This window comes from Mesoplodon densirostris, chromosome 18 (genome assembly GCF_025265405.1).
Source record: "Mesoplodon densirostris isolate mMesDen1 chromosome 18, mMesDen1 primary haplotype, whole genome shotgun sequence".
Taxonomy (NCBI): Eukaryota; Metazoa; Chordata; class Mammalia; order Artiodactyla; family Ziphiidae; genus Mesoplodon; species Mesoplodon densirostris.
Genome location: NC_082678.1, coordinates 15,437,716 through 15,457,230, shown reverse-complemented (window position 1 = coordinate 15,457,230; position 19,515 = coordinate 15,437,716). Strand labels below are relative to the sequence as shown.

Here is a 19,515-nt window from a genome sequence, read left to right as displayed (position 1 = left end):
GGGAAACACTTTGGCAGCATTTGAGATTCCCAGCCATTCTCATCCTCACCAACACTTAATAGTGCCGTCATTTAAATTTTGGCCATTAGTAGATATGTCGTGGTGTCCTGTTGAGATTTTAATTTGCATCTTCCTAATGACCAATGATATTGAGCGTCTTTTCATGTGAGTATTTGCCATCCATATATCTTCTCTGATAAAATGTGTCTTTTGCTCATTTTTAAAAATTGAAGTACAGTTGTTTACAATGTTTCAGGTATACAGCAAAGTGATTCAGATATATATATATGTATACATATATATATATATATATATATGTATACTTTTCCATTATAGGTTATTACAAGGTATTGAATATAGTTCCCTGTGCTATTGTTTATCTATATATCTGTTAATCCCAAATTCCCAATGTATCTCTCTACCCCCTTTCCCTTTGGTAACCGTAAGTTTGTCTTCTATGTCAGTGAGTCTATTTCTGTTTTGTAAATAAGTTCATATGTATCATTTTTTTAGATTCCACATATAAGTGATATCATATATTTGTCTTTCTCCGACTGACTTACTTCACTTAGTATGATAATCTCTAGGTCCATCCATGTTGTTGCAAATGACATTATTTCATTCTTTTCATGGCTGAGTAATTGCATATATATGTGTGTGTGTGTATGTATGTATATATATACACATACACACATACCACATCTTCTTTATCCATTCAGCTGTCGATGGACATTTATGTTGTTTCCATGTCTTGTCTATTGTAAATAGTACTGCTATAAGCACTGGGGTGCAGGAGTCTTTCCAAATTAGTTTTTGTCTTTTCTAGATATATGCCCAGGAGTGGGATTGTTGGATCATATGGTAATTCTACTTTTAGTTTTTTAAGGAACATCCATACTGTTCTCCATAGTGGCTGCACCAATTTACATTCCTACCAACAGCGGAATGTAAATTTTTCTGCACACCCTCTCCATCATTTATTATTTGTAGACTTTTTGATGATGACCATTCTGACTGGTGTGAGGTGATACTTCATTGTAGTTTTGATTTGCATTTCTCTGATTATTAGTGATGTTGAGCATCTTTTCATGTGCCTGTTGGCCATCTGTATGTCTTCTTTGGAGAAATGTCTATTTAGATCTTCTGCCCATTTTTTGATTGGGTTGTTTGTTTTTTTTATGTTGAGCTGTTTGAGCTGTTTGTATATATTGGAAATTAATCCCCTGTCAGTCACATCATTTGCAAATATTTCCTCCCAGTCTGTAGGTTGTCTTTTTGTTTTGTTTATGGTTTCCTTTGCTGTGAAAAATCTTTTAAGTTTAACTAGGTCCCATTTGTTTATTTTTGCTTATGTTTCCATTACTCTAGGAGATAGATCCAAAAAATATTGCTGTAATTTATGTAAAAGAGTGTTCTGCCTATGTTTTCCTCTAGGAGTTTTATAGTATCCAGTCTTACATTTAAGTCTTTAATCCATTTTGAGTTTATTTTGTATATGGTGTTAGAGAATGTTCTAATTCATTCTTTTGCAAGTAGCTATCCAGTTTTCCCAGCACTACTTATTGAAGAGAATGTCTAGTCTACATTGTATATTCTTGCCTCCTTTGTCATAGATTAATTGACCATAAGTATGTGGGTTTATTTCTGGACACCCTATTCTGTTCCATTGATCTATGTGTCTGTTTTATTGTGCCAGTACCATACTGTTTTGATTATTGTAGCTTTGTAGTATAGTCCCAAGTCAGGGAGTGTGATTCCTCCAACTCTGTTCTTATTTCTTAAGATTGTTTTGGCTATTCAGGATATTTTGTGTTTTCATACAAATTTTAAAACTTTTGGTTCCAGTTCTGTGAAAAATGCCATTGATGATTTGATAGGGATCACATTGAATGTGTAGATTGCTTTGGGTAGTATGGTCATTTTAACAATATTGATTCTTCCAATCCAAGAACATAGTATATCTTTCCATCTGTTTGTGTCATCTTCAATTTCCTTCATCAGTGTCCTTTAGTTTTCAGAGTACAGGTCTTTTCCTTCTTAGGTAGGTTTATTCCTAGGTATTTTATTCTTTTGCTCATTTTTAAACTGAGTGGTTTATCTGATTATTGAGTTATGAGTTCTCATATGTTCTGGATACAAGTCCTTTACCAGATGTGTATTTTGAAAATATTTTTCTCCCAGGCTGGCTTGTAATTTCATTCTCTTAACAGTATTTTTGAAAGGCCAAAGTTTTAAATTTTGATGAATTCCAATTTATTAATTTTTTCTTTCATAGTTCATACTTTTTATGTCCTCTCTAAGAAATCTTTGCCTGACGTAGAGTCATAAAGATTTTCTCTATGTTTTCTGCTAAAGTTTGATAATTTTAGCTCTTCCATTTAGGTATATGATCTATTTCAAGTTAATTTTTTTTTTTTTTTTTTTTTTTTGCGGTATGCAGGCCTCTCACTGTTGTGGCCTCTGCCCTTGCAGAGCACAGGCTCCAGATGCACAGGCTCAGCGGCCATGGCTCACGGGCCCAGCCACTCCACAGCATATGAGATCTTCCCAGACTGGGGCACGAACCCATGTCCCCTGCATTGGCAGGCAGACTCTCAACCACTGCACCACCAGGGAAGCCCTCAAGTTAATTTTATTATGGTCTGAAGTTCAGTCTTTTTTTGCATGTCCATCTCCAGTTGTCTTAGCACCCTTGGTGAAAAGACCATCCTTTCTCCACTGAAATACTGTGGCACCTTTGTCAGAAATCAGTCAATTGTGTGTGTGTGTGTGTGTGTACACTCTCCATCCTGTTCCATTGATCTATTTGTCTATCTTTCACCAATACCACATTGTCTTCATAAGTACAGCTTTATAGAAAGTCTTTAAATCAGATATTGGGAGTCTTTGTTCTTCTTTTACAAAATTATTTTGGCTATTCTAGGTCCTTTGGATTTCTATATGAATTTTAGAATTAGCTTGCCAATTTCTGGGGAAAAAAATGCCTACTGGCATTGAGATTGGAAATGCATTGAGACTATAGAGCAGTTTGAGGAGAATTGACACCTTCATAATATTGAATCTTCTGCTGCGTGAACACAGCATATCTCTACAGTATCTTTTTTTTTTTTTAATGTGTACAGGTGTTTATTGCTATACTGGTGAAATTGGGAAAAAGCAGAAAACTGGATAGAGCCTAAATGTATACCAATGAGATATTTAAAATACTATCTGGTCATTGAAAAGAATTAAGGTAATTTCTATGTACACTGATATTGAATATCTCTAAGATACAACAGAAGAAAAAGTAAGGTGCAGAATAGGATATACTAAGCTTCCACTTGTAATTTTTTAAGTGGAGAGAAATACGCAAACACCCACAAACATAATGTTTATATATGCATAAAATATATCTGGCAAGACATTTAAGAGACAGTAACAGGTTGCTGGGGGAAGAGAGTCCAAGGCCCAGGAATAGATGTGAGAAAAATATGGAAGGTATTATTCTAGTTCAAGAAGAAAGTACTTTTTGAATTTTTGAATAAGAACTTATTCAAAGGATAAGATACCACAAGTAGAGAAAAGCATGCTTAAAGTACAGCAGGACAGCACAGAATAAAAGGGAAAAAATGTCTCACACACAAAAATTGAAATTCCATTATCCAGGATCTGCATTTTTTAACTTGACATTACTTATGGGTATTTCCATGACCAGTATGCTGAGGGGATTTGAAGAGACAGCCACCTGTATTCCTCCCAGCCACACCATTCACTGTGTGCCTCAAATGCTTTAAGCTTCGTGTTCACGAGTACAAAACTGAGATAACAGCATATCCTTTCCAAGGGTTATGGTCATGACTAAAGGAGATGGGCTGGCGCCAACCACTCCCCACCCACAAGCACAAGGCAACAGTTTCCTGCCCTTCCTCCCCCATTATCACAATATTAGAAGAGTTTTAGACTTGGACTTGAGATGGGTAATAGTTCTTTTAACTTTTTTTTTTAAATTATTTTATTTTTGGCTGCACAGCATTCAGGATCCTAGTTCCCCAACTAGGGATTGAACCCATGACCCCTGCAGTGGAAGGATGGAACCCCAACCACTGGACTGCCAGGGAAGTCCGGGTAATAATTCTAATTCATTAGAAAATATTAGTTAAGATTTGAGTACTATTGGGACTTCCCTGGCAGTCCAGTGGTTAAGACTCCATGCTTCCACTGCAGGAGGTGTGGGTTGGATCTCTGGTCAGGGAACTAAGGTCCCACGTGCCACGCAGTGTGGCCAAAATTAAAAATAAATAAATAAATAATATGCGAAAGTCATAAAAAATTTTTTAAAAAGATTCGACTACTATTAAAAGAGTTGGTTGCCTAATTTCTTTCTCTCCACTCTGTGAGCTTTCTCTGAGCAGGGTACCACCATACACTTTGGTGTTCCGATGTCCTAGCTTTGCTCTTTCAATTTTGGCAGCGAATGCCAGCATCAAGTCAAGTCCATGGATGGCGAGCTCGAAGCCTATAAGAAATCCATCATAAAGGAAGAAGAAAAGAACGAGAAGCTGGCCAGTATCCTGAACCGGGCAGAGAGGGAAACCAGCCTGATGCAGAAACTGACTTCGCAGTGCCTGGCCAAGGAGGAAGCCCTGCAGAATGAGTTCAACACCTACAGGCTCACCCTGCTGGACACGGAGGACACACTGGGCAAGGCCCACATGGTACGGTCATGTCTCCCACCCTCAGGGCAAACCTCCCCGACCTCTTTCACAACACCCACCCTTTGGCTATTTCTTTCCAGGAATACATGGCAACCATAGGCCAATTGCAGACTCTCCACCAGACCATCCAGCATGAGCTGGAGCTGAGGAGGAAGATGGATGCCTCCATCATGGAGAAGCTGCAGGAGCACATGACCTCCAACAAGATGACCAAGTACTTCCACCAGCTCATCCTGAAGCTCCAGAAGAAAAAGACCAACCTGGTATGCCACTGCACACACCCGGGCCTCGAAAGGCAGATGCCCCCAGGGAGAGCAGGCATTGGGGTGCCTCTCGCGGGGAACAGACCACATGCGGCGGAATGGGCGGGAGCAAGGGGCACTCAGCATGTTCATTCACCTTTCATTTTTTTCTAGTTGAAAATAAATGCATTTTCATTGTAGAAAACCTAGAAGTACCAAAAGGCATAAGAGGAAAATAAGGAAGCTGTAGTCCCACCATCCAGAGATAATCTCTTCTGAAATTGTGGTGTATTTCCTTCTGGAAATTTTTCTAAACACACACGGTCATACTCATACACACAAAGACACACAGAAACACACGTGCACATACACATCCCCACGTGCACATATGAGCAAACACATGCACACTCGTTCACACACACAAACATGTACACATTTGTGCAACATGTTCACATACATGAACACATGTGTGAAGACACCTATGCACACGCAACCCTAGAGGACATAGGACTCTTACTATATACCAGTTTTTAATCCATTTACATTAATTTTAATGAAATACGACACAGAGAAAAGTGCACAAACAAGTGTAGTTGTCAATGAATTTTTCACTATGTATGTAGTGTTTTATTTTACATTATTGGCCACATTCAACATAACATTTTCCATTAAATATTCTTAGAAAAAGTACATGTTGGCTTATGCATCACATTTCATCCTACAAATGTATGTGTTTTGTTCAACAGTTCTCTCATTAGACACTTCAGGTTGTTTCTAGGTTTTAAACTTTATAAATAACTCAGCACTGAACATGCTTGCTCACACATCTTTGTCCACATGTCTGAGGATAAATTGCTGCAGCAGAAACCCTGGTCAAATTGGTAGGAGCATTTTTTGTGTGTGTGTGGTATGCGGGCCTCTCACTGCTGTGGCCTCTCCCGCTGCGGAGCACAGGCTCTGGACGCACAGGCTCAGCGGCCATGGCTCACGGGCCCAGCCACTCTGCGGCATGTGGGATCCTCCCGGACCAGGGCGCAAACCCACGTCCCCTGCATCGGCAGGTGGACTCCCAACCACTGCGCCACCAGGGAAGCCCGGTAGGAGCATTTTAAACGAATTGTGGAGTTGCCCAAGCCTCTGCCTCCCCAGGGTGTGCCTGGAGGTCCTGAGTGAATATGATTGGCCCACCTGGCCTGGGGACCCCACTCCTACCCCTGTCATGAGCTCTCTCTTGCTCCCTCAGGGGTCTTGCTTTTCTCTGAGTGGGGGGTCCCTGTGTCCTTAGAAAAGCAATTTGTTACTTAAATAGTTTCTTCTTTGGCTCTTCCTGTGATGTGACCCCCTGCCTCGGGGCTTCTGTCTATCTGGCTAGCAGCCTGAAGCACCTCACCCCTCCCAGATACCTGGGAGGAGACCAGCTCACTCCCTGCCTGGTGTGCTAAGGAACTGGAGAGACAGGGCTGGAACCAAGACCGCCCATGCCTGGATCTCCTTGAGATGCCCTAGCTGATGCTGGTGGAGTACTTCCAGTTCTTATTCTGGGAAGTGGGGGCAAGACTACCTGCTGGGAGCAAAAATGGGGGGGAGTCAGTGTGTACTGGAGAAGCTATGGAGTGTGGTGGATGTGAAGTAAACCTGCCCAGCCCTGCTGCAGCACCACAGAGGCCGGTCGCCCCCAGGTGTCCCTCTTCCCCAGCCACCCACGTAGGCGGTGCATGTACCAATTGTTGCAACAGTTGGTGGGCGGCAGGTGTACTACCACCCATGTCCACAGGAGAGCAGTAGAGAGTCCTGGGCCAGTGTTCGTTGAAACAGTTGGTGGGCGGCATGTGTACTACCACCGATGTCCACAGGAGGGCAGTAAAGTCCTGGCCCAGCATCTGTTGCAACAATTGGTGGGCAGCAGGTGTACTACCACCCGTGTCCACGGGAGGGCAGTAAAGAGTCCTGGGTCAGCGTTTGTTGCAATTGGTGGGTGGCACATGTCCTACCACCCATGTCCACAGGAGGGCAATAAGGAGTCCAGGTCCAGCATCTGTTGCAACAATTGGTGGGCAGCAGGTGTACTACCACCCACGTCCACAGGAGGGCAGTAAAGAGTCCCGGGCCAGCATTTGTTACAATTGGTGGGCAGCCCATGTACTACCACCCACGTCCACAGGAGGGCAGTAAAGAGTCCCGGGCCAGCATTTGTTACAATTGGTGGGCAGCCCATGTACTACCACCCATGTCCACAGGAGGGCAGTAAAGAGTCCTGGGTCAGCATTTGTTGCAACCATAGCCAGCAGATGCAAGTCCAGCTCTAGAAAGGGGGCACTTTTCCCAAACTGCTCATCACACCCCGTGGGCTGGTGGCAGACAGGGTGGGCATATCTGGGACAAGGAGCAGAGATTGTGGAGGGACAGAATCATACACAGATGGGTCCAGAGGGAGGGCAGGCACAGGTGAACCGTGGGGCCTACACAGTTCAGGAGCAGTACCAATGTCCCAGGAGGAGGCCAGGGTGGTCTCAACAAAGGGGACAAACAGCCCGAGGGGACTGAGGGGAGGTTGGGTGCTCTGGTTGGCCTGGTTGGTGGCTGAAAGGGGACTTAGGAGCTGAAACCCTTCCAGGGTGGCTAGCACTGGGGTAGAGAGGAAGGTAGGGCCCCTGTGAAGACCCAGTGACCTTGGATGGTCTTGGCAAAGAAAAGGACGGGTGGATAGCCAGAGCTCAGAGGGGCCAGAGGGGCCAAGGTGTGACCGCAAGGAGCTGGGTGACTTGAGATGCTGGCAGGGTCTGGCTTTAAACCTAGGAATGTTCTGGAAAGCCATGCACGATGGCTGGTCAGAGAGTGCATGTGTGACAGAGCCAGCTGGGGTCGTGTGGGGAGGGGCAGAGATGACCCTGGGAGACCAGGAGTTGATGGGAGCCACAGGCTGGTAGAGAGCTGAGGATTTTCGTGGGCAGGAACTAGTGGGCAACCAACGGCGAGGGGCTGGCTAGCAAGGTCAAGGCAGAGCCACAGCTCGGAGAAAGGGGCCCTGATCCCAAAGTGAGCCCGAGCTGCCTCCCTCCCTGATTCTCACAAGTATCCTTATGATCAACCCTCCATTGTAGGAAAGAGTGGAGCAAAGCTGCCTTCGGAAGCCAACAGAGGAGGCAGGGTGGGCTGGCCCAGCCTTCAGGACAGTGGCAGCCCCGCAAAGCCCTGGGCAGTTCTGCCCCGGGCTGAAGCTCCCACCCCCAGAACCAAGGTTGGCAAGAGCCCCAGTACAGTACAATCTTTTCTCTCAAGGACTGTGTCCAGCTTTTCCAGTGAAATGTAAGGACATTTGTCCCATCAAATAGAAATTAGAAGTTGGTGTTTGTCACAGCATTATTTAGAGTTGGAATGTTGATAAGAGATTGACAAGCTCAAAGAAGGCAGGCATCTTGGTTTTCCTCACCAAAACACATGAGCTGCCAAGAGCAGTGCCCCATGATCATTGTGGAACAGATGACATTCCCAGGGACAGCTGTGACTTGCTTCCTAATCTCTGTTACAAATATGACCGAGTATTACACAGCCATTAAAAATGACATGACATGAAATTTGTCAAATTGCAAAGTGGCTTACAAACCTATATGTAGAGTGTGATCCTGTTTTTCTTTTGGTGGGGGGAAAGGGGTTTATATACAAAGTCGGGAAGGCAGGATAGATTCTAAATAGTGATGCTGGCTAACTGTGTGGCAGATTTATGGGTGATCATCTGTATTTTCACATTTCCCCATTTCAATGCACGTTACTGTTTGTTTGATAAGAGGAGACAATAATGTTAGCTTTCTTTTTCTGTGAGAAATCATTAGGGTTCCAACAAGTAGGTCCTTTGACAGGTCATGAGGTGGAGAGAAAGCCAACATCCTCCTCTCCTGATTATGTTTTGGAATTTCTCCAGATGAATACCCGGAGGATCAAGGAAACAGGAAGCCAACCAGCTCATTTGGAGCCTCCCAGAAAGAGAAAAAAAGTTCAGTCATGTTTCCTTCTGCTAATTCAGGTGACACATCATTCCAAAATTGACGGTGACATTGCTCAGACCACCCTGGACATCACGAACACCAGCTGCAGGCTGGACATGCATCAGAAGACACTGGCTGAGCTGGACAAGGAAGTGAAAAAAGTCAACGACCTCATCACAAACAGTGAAAGTGAAATCTCCAGGCACACAATCCTGATTGAGAGAAAGCAAGGCCTCATCAACTTTTTGAACAAGCAGCTGGAGCAGACAATTTCTGAACTCGGGGTAAGACCCCAGGGCCGGGAGAGGCTACTCGGGTTGATATCTATGCCTGGCCATTTCAGGAACTTCTTACGTTCAGAAACGAACTCACATAGGGCACACGCGTTCCTGTCCCGCCGATCGTACAGGTGAAGCACACGTGTCTGTGCCAAATGCTCTGACTCAGGGGCTGTCTGCACTCCTTCTCTGTTGGGCCAGATAGTCAGTATTTCAGGTGTTACAGGCCAGATGGTCTCTGTTGCAACCCCTCACCCCAGCGGCTATGAGGAACCACAGGCAGTACGTAAACAGGCGGGTGTGGCCGTGTGCAGTAAAACCTTACTTAGGGCCCTGGAAGCTTGAATTCCATATAACTTCTGCCTGGCACAAAATTCTCTTCTGATTTTTTGTGCGGCCCACGGGCTGTGCAAAGACAGGCAGCGGGCGGGATCTCAGCCACTGACTGCAGCTCTAAGTGAAGTGGTCTGATGAGTTTGGGGCTTGAAGTCCTACAGGTTATCCAGGTATCGCTGACCTGAGGAACCCACCAACAGCTTCAAGTCCCAGAGCAGGATGGGCAGCTGGGGGCGCATTCTCAGGTAGACCTCGACACCAGAGTGCGGTCTCAGAGCTGCAACCTGAGTGGATTCCAAGGGAGTAAAGACCATAACCCATGACAGTGTGCTGTTAAAAGACAATTTGCGAAGCTCCTTTGGGTGACAGAGGCCCTGCTGCCCCTGCCCCAAGACTGGGGCATGGTGGGGCCCGGCCAGTGGAGGGAGGGGAAGGGGTCACAGACCCCCAGACCCATATCTCCCACAGCAGGTCAGGCCATATGGCCTGGGCCCTCAGGGGAGGGGACCCAATGACAGGGTCCCTAGTCCCTCTGAGTAAAGACCCCCTACTCGTCATCCAGACACATGATCTCAGGGGTCCCCACCCTCGGCAGCCCACCCGGATTTAGAGGCTCATTCTGCTTTCTGGTGAACATCACTTTCAGGGGGAAGAAGTGGGACCCCTGGAGCTGGAGATCAAGAGGCTGAGCAAGCTGATCGAGGAGCACAACGCCGGCGTGACGCAGGCCCAGGTGACCTGGCTCCGGCTGCAGCAGGAGATGGTGGCGGCCACGCAGGGGCGCGAGGAACACCTGGCCTCCCTGGACATGTCCAAGAAGGAGATCCACATCCTGGAGCAGAAGAAACTACGGATAGAAAGTGAGCTCCTCTGCCCAGCCCCCTCCACAGCACCTGCTGTGGTGTCCCGGTCCCACCTGGTCCCACCTGGTCCCACCTGGTCAGCCCAGCCCTGCAGCCCCACAGGAAGTGCTGCCTGGTGTCCAGGGCCCACTCGGCCTGAACACATCATGCCCATTTCTTCCCGGAGGTCCTGCTGCCTGCTTGTCCTGCCCTTGGGCCACCCAAACCCCCCTGTTGGTGGTCAGGGTTGTTGCTTTCCGGCCCTGCCCCTGAGCTTGGCTGGTCTTTCCTAGGGGCTTGGTGTCTGAGCGCCAACCCTGTCCCCTTCGGCCTCCTCTGGCTGGGCGGGGATGCCCGAAGGTCGGCGGGGCCGGGGGGCGCTCTGGGCACAGACCCGGATCACTACCCCCCAGGGGCCACCCCCGACCCCTGGCCGCCCTCCCCGCAGACAAGATCGACCAGGAGAAGAAAGAGCAGAAGCAGATTGAGCGGCACATGAGGGACCTGGACAACGACCTGAGGAAGCTCAACGTGCTGATGAACCAGAACCGATGCAGCTCCGAGGAGCTGCAGCAGGGCAACCTGGCCACCGAGGGCGAGTTCGTGCGCGCGCTCAAGGTGGGCTCCACCTTGAGCTCCCGCCCGCGGTGGGCAGGCAGGGGGCGGGGCGGGGGAACAGGTGTGCGCTGCCTTCAGCCCCACCCTCAGCTGCCCCCTCCCCATGCAGGCCTCGGAGCGAGAGACCATCGAAATGCAGGAGAAGCTGAACGAGCTCAGGGAGGAGAAGGCAGCCCTGCTCAACAGCCTGGTGGAGGCGGAGTGAGTGCCGGGCGCGTCCTGTCCCAGGGTCGCTGCCCCGCGGAGCCGTGGGAGGCCACCATCCACGTAAACCGGCCCGGGAGGTGGGGGCGGCTCTGGAACCCGAGGGGGATCCCAGGGAAGAGTGGGGTTCTTGTCTCCTGTGCTTGGGGCAGCCCTCCCGCCAAACCCATGATCGTGGTGGCTGGAAGTAGAGTGGCTTCTTTTGGGACAGACTTTTAAAACTGTATGATCTTTCTGGTGCCTGATTGTAAGAGTAATCCAGACCCAACGGTAAGCATTTTAAACCGTAACAGTGTGTGCAGAGTAAAAAGGAGAATCACGCTTAATCCAACCCTCTTCCTTTACCATTTTCTCTATGTATTTCTTTCATTTTTTTTAAACAAAAATGAGATTGGTCTCTATGTTCTCCTTTGAAGTAGCCTTATATTTTTCTGTGGATGTCCTTCCCCATTGGTGCACGTAGATCTGTATCTCCAGTTGCAAGGGCTCTTGAACGGGTACTGTATGCATGCACCCTGATTGGTGCCATGTGATCGCCAAGGGGCTGAGTGGCAAAGGGATCATCCCCTCCCTGTGGTTTGACAGAATTTACACATAACACCACCTGGAGCTTGCAGAGGATCTTGGTCCCTCCAGGCTGCTACAATGGAACACCACAGACTGGGGCTTATAAACAATAAACAGGAATTTATTGCTCACAGTTCTGGAGGCTGGAAGTCCGAGATCAGGGTGCCTATATGGTCGGGTGAGGGCTCTCTTCTGGGTTGCAGACTCCTTGCTGTTTCCTCACAGGGTGGCAGGAGAGGGGGAGTTCTGTGGGGTCTCTTTTATGAGGGCACTAATCCCATTCATGGGAGCTCCACCCTCATGACCTCATCACCATCCCAAGACTTGGCATAAGGATTCCAACATGTGGATTTGGTGGGGGTGCGGACACAAACATTCAGACCACAGGGGGTTGGGGGGCATGTGTCTTTGCTAACATTTTAATGGCTTTCAGGCTCTTGGTCTATCTAGGCTCTTGACTTCTTTTTTTTTTTTTTTTTTTTTTTTTTTTTTTTTTTTTTTTTTGTGGTACGCGGGCCTCTCACTGTTGTGGCCTCTCCCGTTGTGGAGCACAGGCTCCGGATGCACAGGCTCAGCGGCCATGGCTCACGGGCCCAGCCGCTCTGCGGCATGTGGGATCTTCCTGGACTGGGGCACGAACCCGTGTCCCCTGCATCGGCAGGCAGACTCTCAACCACTGTGCCACCAGGGAAGCCCTTGACTTCTTCTAATATCAACTTCTATCACTTATATTTGCTTTTCCCAGTTTCTCCTAAAGTTACATATCTGTTTTCTCCTCTGCCCCCGCCCCCCGCCCCGGTCCCCCAGTGAGGGTGGTGGGCACTGGGGTTGAGTTCACCTTCTGGTCCCAGAATGGTAACATTTGTTTCTATTTAAACCCTTGCCTGGGTGCCTGCAAATTAACCAGGCCACCTGCTAGGCGAGGGCACCCCTCATGGACGGGAAGGTGAGGGTCTCCCATAGCCCGTTACAGACATTGCTCCTTGTGCTTGGAGCCCACCCCAAGCACAGCACGCAGCGCTCACCAAAGCATCAGAAAGAAAACCCCTTCGTTCTCCAGCTCTTACACTGCCTCTCCTTCCCTTAAAGACACCAGATCATGCTTTGGGACAAAAAAATCCAACTGGCAAAAGAGATGCGCGCATCAGTGGATTCTGAGACGGGCCAGACAGAGATCCGGGCCATGAAGGCTGAGATCCACAGGATGAAGGTGGGTGGGAGGAGGGAGGTGTGAGGAGCCTGGGAGCTCGGGGTCTTGGGAGGAAACCACTCCGGCACAGCGACCTGCAGCCCAAGCACAAGGAAACTCGCTGTTCCCCTTGCCGACCTCCTGTATCAGGGCCTGTCCAATTCTTGTTCTTACTGCACCAAAATGGTTACAGGACACACAGCTGTCTGCACAGTATTCATGAACTACTATTTTACCCTCACTCTGTGCAAGCAATGCACTCAGTATTTTTAAACGCTGGCTGTGACCGCCCCCCTTCCCCGCACCAATTTCACGACCCTTTTGTGAGATGTATCCCACCGTTAGACCAGAAAGACTCACTCAGTAACAGGGTTCAAGGAACACACCCACCTTTTCCTTCCAAGCCATGTTTTCTCTCTACTGTCATCTTTAGCTGGATTTCATTCCCTTGAGAAAAGGCTGGTAATTAAATCACCGGCTGTCACTGAGCCAAAGGTTCAGGGCCTTAAGGATACAAATGAGAGCAGGTAATAAAAACAAATGTGACATCACTTTTACAATTACGTGGTTAATAATAACCCCGCTAGCTATTGAGTCCAGGGGAATTCTGATCAAATGCATCTACTGCTGATAAGTTTTAAAAAACCACTCCATTTAACTGACTTTTCAAACCACAGAAGATGCAGCAGGTCAAACCCTCTACCACAGAGCTTACACCCACACAGGCACGTGCACACACACACATACATGGACGGACGGGGCTACCGCCCCCTTCCCTCCTAGTTGTGGTTTTGTTTTGTTTTGTTTTCCGCAACAAAAATAGTACATATAATTCAGCAACTTATTTTTTTAAAAATAATCCAGATATTATCTTTCGTTAACAGTTGCAGAATATACTATGGATATAACATAATTTAATGAAACATTCCTAGGTTGATGTGAAGATTCAGATTGTTTCCAGTTTGTTGTTTTGTCACTAAAACAATTGTTACAATGATATCCTTGTGGAAATCAGTGACCATATTTGTTTTCATGGGTCTGTTTCTGGGCCCTCTGCTGTGTCCACTGATCCGAGAGCCCAAATCCACACGGTCTTGATTTCTGTGGCTCTGTCCAATGTGATTCCTCCAGCATTGTTCTTTTTTACAAAATTGTCTTGTCTATTCAATATCTTTTTCCTTTCCAAAAACATTGAAAATCAGCCTGTCAATTTCTACAAAAGTTCCTGCGGGGATCACAATTGGGATTTGAGGCTACAGATCAATTTAGAGAGAATTGACACCTTAGCATTGCTGAGTTTTCCAGTCCATGAACAGGTGTATCTGTCTCCCCATTTACTTGGTCTTGTTTGATTTCCCTTGTTAGTGTTTTTTTCTTCAGCATTTGGGTCTTGCATATGTTTTGTTAGATTTATACCTAAGTGTTTCGTGTTTTCTGGTGCTGTTGTAAATGGTACTTTCTAAAATTTTCAAATTCCAGTTTCTCATTGTTAAGGTACAGAAATACAATGGACTTTTGTACATTGACTTTGTTCCTGTGATTTTGCTAAACTCACTCATTTGTTTATCGGTCTATAATATTTGACAACCCACTGCATGAAAAGGGGTTTCTCAGTGGATTTGCATTGCTGGTTTACACGTGGGGGATTGAGCACACATGTGTACCTGTGGGTATATGTGTGTTTTGGCATTTCCTCCTTGGGAGGTTGCCTGTTTATATCTTTGCCTGATTTTCCTGTTTCTTATTTCTTAGCAATTTTTAGGACCTCCTTGTATATTGGGGTTAATAACCCCTGTCTTTAATACCTATTCTAAATGCTACCTCTGGTCTACTGCTTGCCTTTACACATTTTTTTAATGGTCTCTTTCCTCTCAGAATGTGTTTAGTGTTTAGTTGTGTATCAGTCTTTTCCTGTATGGCTCCTGGGTCTCCTGTACTGTTGAGAAGGTTCCCCAGCTCGAGGTTGCACAAACAGATTCCTGAGTTTTTTCAATTGTTTGCACATACTTAGGTCTTGAATCCACCTGGAATTTTGTTTGGGGGTATGTTGTGAATAGGGGTCCATCTCTATTTTCTCTCTGCTGGGGAGTGAGTTATGCCAGCATCATGTATCAGATGATCTGTGCTTTTCTCACTGATTTGAATGGCCACGCTGATCACATGGATGGAGGTGAGGATGCCATCCTTGTCCTGCATCTCTGCTCTGCTGTGACAGTTATTCTGACGGGCTCGCGCCAGCACAGAGCATTTGGTTACTGTCACTCTTGCTCTGTTTTAACCTCGTGGGCTAGGCCTCCCATCACCACTCCTAACTTAACTTAGGGATTCCTGCCTGTCTATCCTTTTGTTATTTTGAATTAACTTTATTGAGGAATAATTTACATGCAGTAACATGAACTTATTTTAAATGTCCAGTGCACACGTATGCAGCCACCACCCCATGGAGACGTAGAGCACGTCCACCCCTGCAGAAAGCTCCCTGGCACCCCTTGCAGCCCAGCTCCCACCACGACCCAGCCCCCAGCCCCAGGCCCTATAGACCCTACACACCACCATCTCACAAAACCATGGTGCGTTTTTCCTAATGAGGAAATTAACCTTGGTGCAATACAGTTAACCAAACTACAAATTCTAACCAGAGTTCACCGTTTTTTTTGGCTAATGCCCTTCTGCTCCAGGACCCAGCCCCAGGCCACATCTTGTCCTCATGTCGCCCCACCTGCCCCAGTCTCTGACGGTTTCTCAGTGTTGCCCTGTTTGCCTAGTGTTCTTTACATGGACCTTAAATCACTCTGACCGGTTGACTAAGCCCCCAGGTTCCTTTCTCCCCTGGGGACATCACCCTTGTGGGTTCCCTGATGGTTCAGTTGGATGTGGTGGGAGGTCCCTCTGCTCTGTGCACCCAGGTCAAGCACGGCCAACTGCTGAAGCAGCAGGAGAAGATGATCCGGGACATGGAGCTGGCTGTCGCCCGCAGAGAGACCATCTCCACTCGGGCCGAGGGGCAGTGCAAGATGGACAAGAAGCTGCTCACCCGCACAGACTTCCACCGCAAGCAGACCGAGCTGAGACGGAAGATCAGGGACATTCACAAGGTAGGGGAGCCGAGAGACTGGGAAGGGACCATGCTGCGGGCCACCTGTCCACAGGTGGTCAGCCTGTGTCACCAGCCCCGCTGGCAGGCGTGCAGACGTCACTGGCCAGGGCCGTGTTTCTGATGTACTTTCCCCAGTTGGGCTGCGATTTCGCTCTGTGCTTCCTGCCTGCTTCTCGGCGGGTCCCTCCCTGCCCCACCTGCCTCCCCGCCTCTTCTTCTGCCCCTCATTCCCAGAGCTATGGTCACAGCTGCTGTGTCAGGGCTGTTTTAGGAGACAGAGAAGTGACAGTGGGGGCTGGGGGGGATGGGAGGAGCTCGGGTGCAGAATCAGACAAGCTGCTTTCTTCTGTGCTGGGGACAAAAGCCTGAGCCTCACACCCCACGTGCTGGTTCTGGGTCAAGATACAGTGGGTGCCAGATCAGTAGGTGCTTCCCGAGTGCCCCTAACGTCCTGCTCTGATAGGGGCTTTCTTTGAGAGTTTGTCTCGGGTTTAACAGAGGATCTGTATAGGGAGCGTCAGCTTAGGACTGGAGGCGGCCCTATTTCTGCCCAATAGAAATGGCATCAGGGAAGTATGGGGTGCTGGTGAAGGGCACGAGTCCCTGTGTCACTGACCCCAAGTGGGTGCTGGCGATGGGCTAGTGGGAACGTGGAGGGCACCCACTCGAGCCCATGTCCCCGTCCACCAGTCCACATCGACTGAGCATGTAGTGTGTGCCTTGCCTGAGAAGGGACCAGCTGTATGGCCCCAGTGCCCCCTCCTTTTGTGATCACCAGGCTGGGCTGTGGGCTCAGACTTCCCTCAGCCCCTGCTGACCAGCTGTGTGGCCTCAGTGCATGTAGAAACCTTCCACGCCTGAATTTCCTCATCTGCCAGTGGAGATAGGAGCAGTGACCCCTCCCTGAGAGGCGAGGGTTACATGAGACAGAAAGCGGCCTTGGAGCCCCACCGTGGGTCCCCCCAGCCCCTCCGTGGGTCCCAGCTCTGCTCTTCCACTCATGGTTCAGGCACGTTGTCTGACCTCTCTGTACCTCTGTTTACTGACCTGTGAAATGGGTCCTTACCTCGTGGCATCACCCAGAGGACTGAATGGAGAATGTTGGAATAGCCCCTATAGGGGGAGTCCTGTATGAGGGAAGGTATCCGAAAATGACAGACTTGATCCAACTGCTCATTTGGATGTTACTCGAGGTGCAGAGGGGCCTTTTCCGGGCCTGGTTTGTGCATTTCTCTGCCACGTTGGCCACTCCTGGCGTCCATCCCTCTCGACCCCTCGTGGCTCCCCAGGGGCCTCCTCTGCCCAGCTTGGTGACGGACTCCTCTCCGCCCCACCCCAAAAAAGGTCCGGCCAGGGCTCCCTTGCTGGCCTCCCCACCCCCAATACTCTCCTGCACCCCCTTTTTGGGAATTCTCCCGGATCATGTGCATAGAGGGTCCTGGGGTCCTCCCAGCCTGACTCTGCTCTGTCGGCTGAATAACCAGTGGGCAGGGTCCCAGAATGCTCCTGTCTAACCCCCCAGGCCACCGAGGAGTGCACCCAAACCATCCTAGAACTGGAAGAAACTCAAAAATCTGTGAGCGACTCCCTCCTGGAGAAACAGGAGCAGCTGTCAAGGATGCAGGTCAAGGCCGACGAGCTCGAAGCTGACCTGTACCAGCTGGCAGCCCTCAAGCAACAGGTAAGCAAGTCCCCACGGCCACCAGGGCCACAGGAACCCAGCAGCAAGGCCCGTTCCGGCCCAGCTAAGCCCAGGCTGATCACAGCACTGCCTACTGCTGTCGTCCACCTCATGTTTCCCATGAAGTCTCCATGGGCCGGCACTGTCCTGGGTGCCAGGGCAACAGACTAGAATAGAAAAGGTGACAATCCCTGCCCTCCTTCTGAGGGCAGGAGGGCAGGTGATAAAAAAAAACTAATAAGAAAAAAGATACCATATATCTGATGGTGATATAGATACTCCGGAGAAACAGGGAGCAGAGAAGGAGCATCAGGTGGGTGGGGGCTACACTTGTAAGTAGGGTGGTCTGAGATGGCCACACACGGGAAGCAACACTGGAGTCAAGACTTGCAGGGAGCAAGGGAGTGAGCACCCCCAGGTAGAGGGGCAGCCAGGTACAGCAGGAGCTGGAGACTGCCAAGGGCCCCTGGGCTTGCACAGCTTGGGGGTGCACCACCATGACCACGGGCTTCTCCTTCAGGGAGGGGGTTGGGGGGGAGAAGTAACTTGGGGTTATTGGGATCACTCGGCTCTGATGTTGACTGTGGAATGGGAGGGACAAGAGTGGACACGGGAACCTGTTTGAGGCCATCATGGTACTTAAGGAGGATGGGGATGCACGGAACAAGGGTGGCCTGGGGCTAGTGCGAAGCCATCAGATTCTGCGTATAATTTCAAAGTCGTCCCAGTGGGATTTCCTGCTGGATTGTATGTGGTGGTGTGAGCAGAAGAGAGGGGTCAAGCAGGGCTGCAGGGTTTGGGACCTGACCAGCTGAGATGGGAGTGGTGGGCGCCGGGCCTGGCACCTGGCAGGTTGGACGGCGGGTGAGGGAGGGTCCAGGCTCCACCCTGTGCATGTCAGCCTCTTTGCCTGGATCTGGAGACTCAGCACCCTCAGCTCTTCGTTCCTGCAAAGTTCTCTGGCATGTCCTTGAGTTGGAGTTCGTGCCAGCACAGTGGGTGTCCTCTTTTTAACATGCATAGCCTGACACGGGGTCTCTTGTCCCACCCAAGAACCTTTCCAGGCTCGTGGCCCTGCAGTCACGCCTCAAGCACCTGCAGGCCGTGAAGGATGGGCGCTACATCTTCCTGCTCCGCAATAAGCAGTCACTGCTGGCAGAGCTCAAGCGGCTGGACGACCGCCTGGCCAGCATCAGCACCATCCTCCACCACGTGAAGGACGAGTACCCCCAGTTCCAGGAGGCCCTGCTCAAGGTCAGCCAGTCCATCAGCAACAGGCTGGAGTCATCCGGGCCCTAGAGAGCGCCCACCCCAAGGAGGAGATCAGTTCTGTGTATCATCAGGGACTTCAAATCTTTCTACCCTCAGAGACACCAGTTAAGAGAAACAGACAGGCCAGCATTGTAGGAATGTTTTTTTTTTTAGCCACCCAGCAGTTTAAACCAAGTCAAATGCCAGCGTTTCCAGTTGCATTTTGGTGAGTTTTCCGCTTGCAAAGGCAGTGTCAGTGAACACGAACCCATATTCCCACATTGGGCTTACTCCTCCAAGTAAAACTGGAAACCCAGGTCTCTGCTCCTGTCCCCACTCCCAGCTTGGGTTAAATCCAGATTCCCAGCTTACAGGAGCAAGTCCGGGGGACCCTGGCTGCATCTGGAAGTCTAATGCCTGAGATAAGACCACACAGGTGCACGAACACAGACCTCCTTGTCTGCCCAGTTGTCCTGCCCTCTCCTCCAGCCAGGGCTCCTCCCCCCACACTCTGATTCCTGAGCCCCTGCTAC

At 49.0% G+C, this 19,515-nt stretch overlaps 1 protein-coding gene across 1 annotated transcript in view; it reads left to right on the top strand.

The window, feature by feature from the left end:
- The window catches only part of CCDC40 (coiled-coil domain containing 40), a 39,396-nt gene extending 20,084 nt beyond the window's left edge, over positions 1-19,312 (top strand). The window contains exons 11-20 of the mRNA XM_060081674.1: positions 4,451-4,694; positions 4,775-4,957; positions 8,958-9,203; positions 10,180-10,393; positions 10,824-10,993; positions 11,103-11,194; positions 12,854-12,974; positions 15,860-16,048; positions 17,573-17,731; positions 18,785-19,312. Coding sequence (XP_059937657.1) covers positions 4,451-4,694; positions 4,775-4,957; positions 8,958-9,203; positions 10,180-10,393; positions 10,824-10,993; positions 11,103-11,194; positions 12,854-12,974; positions 15,860-16,048; positions 17,573-17,731; positions 18,785-19,030 — 1,864 coding nt within the window. The 3' untranslated portion in view covers positions 19,031-19,312. The remainder of the gene's footprint in view (positions 1-4,450; positions 4,695-4,774; positions 4,958-8,957; positions 9,204-10,179; positions 10,394-10,823; positions 10,994-11,102; positions 11,195-12,853; positions 12,975-15,859; positions 16,049-17,572; positions 17,732-18,784) is intronic.
- Positions 19,313-19,515: the final 203 nt, after the last annotated feature.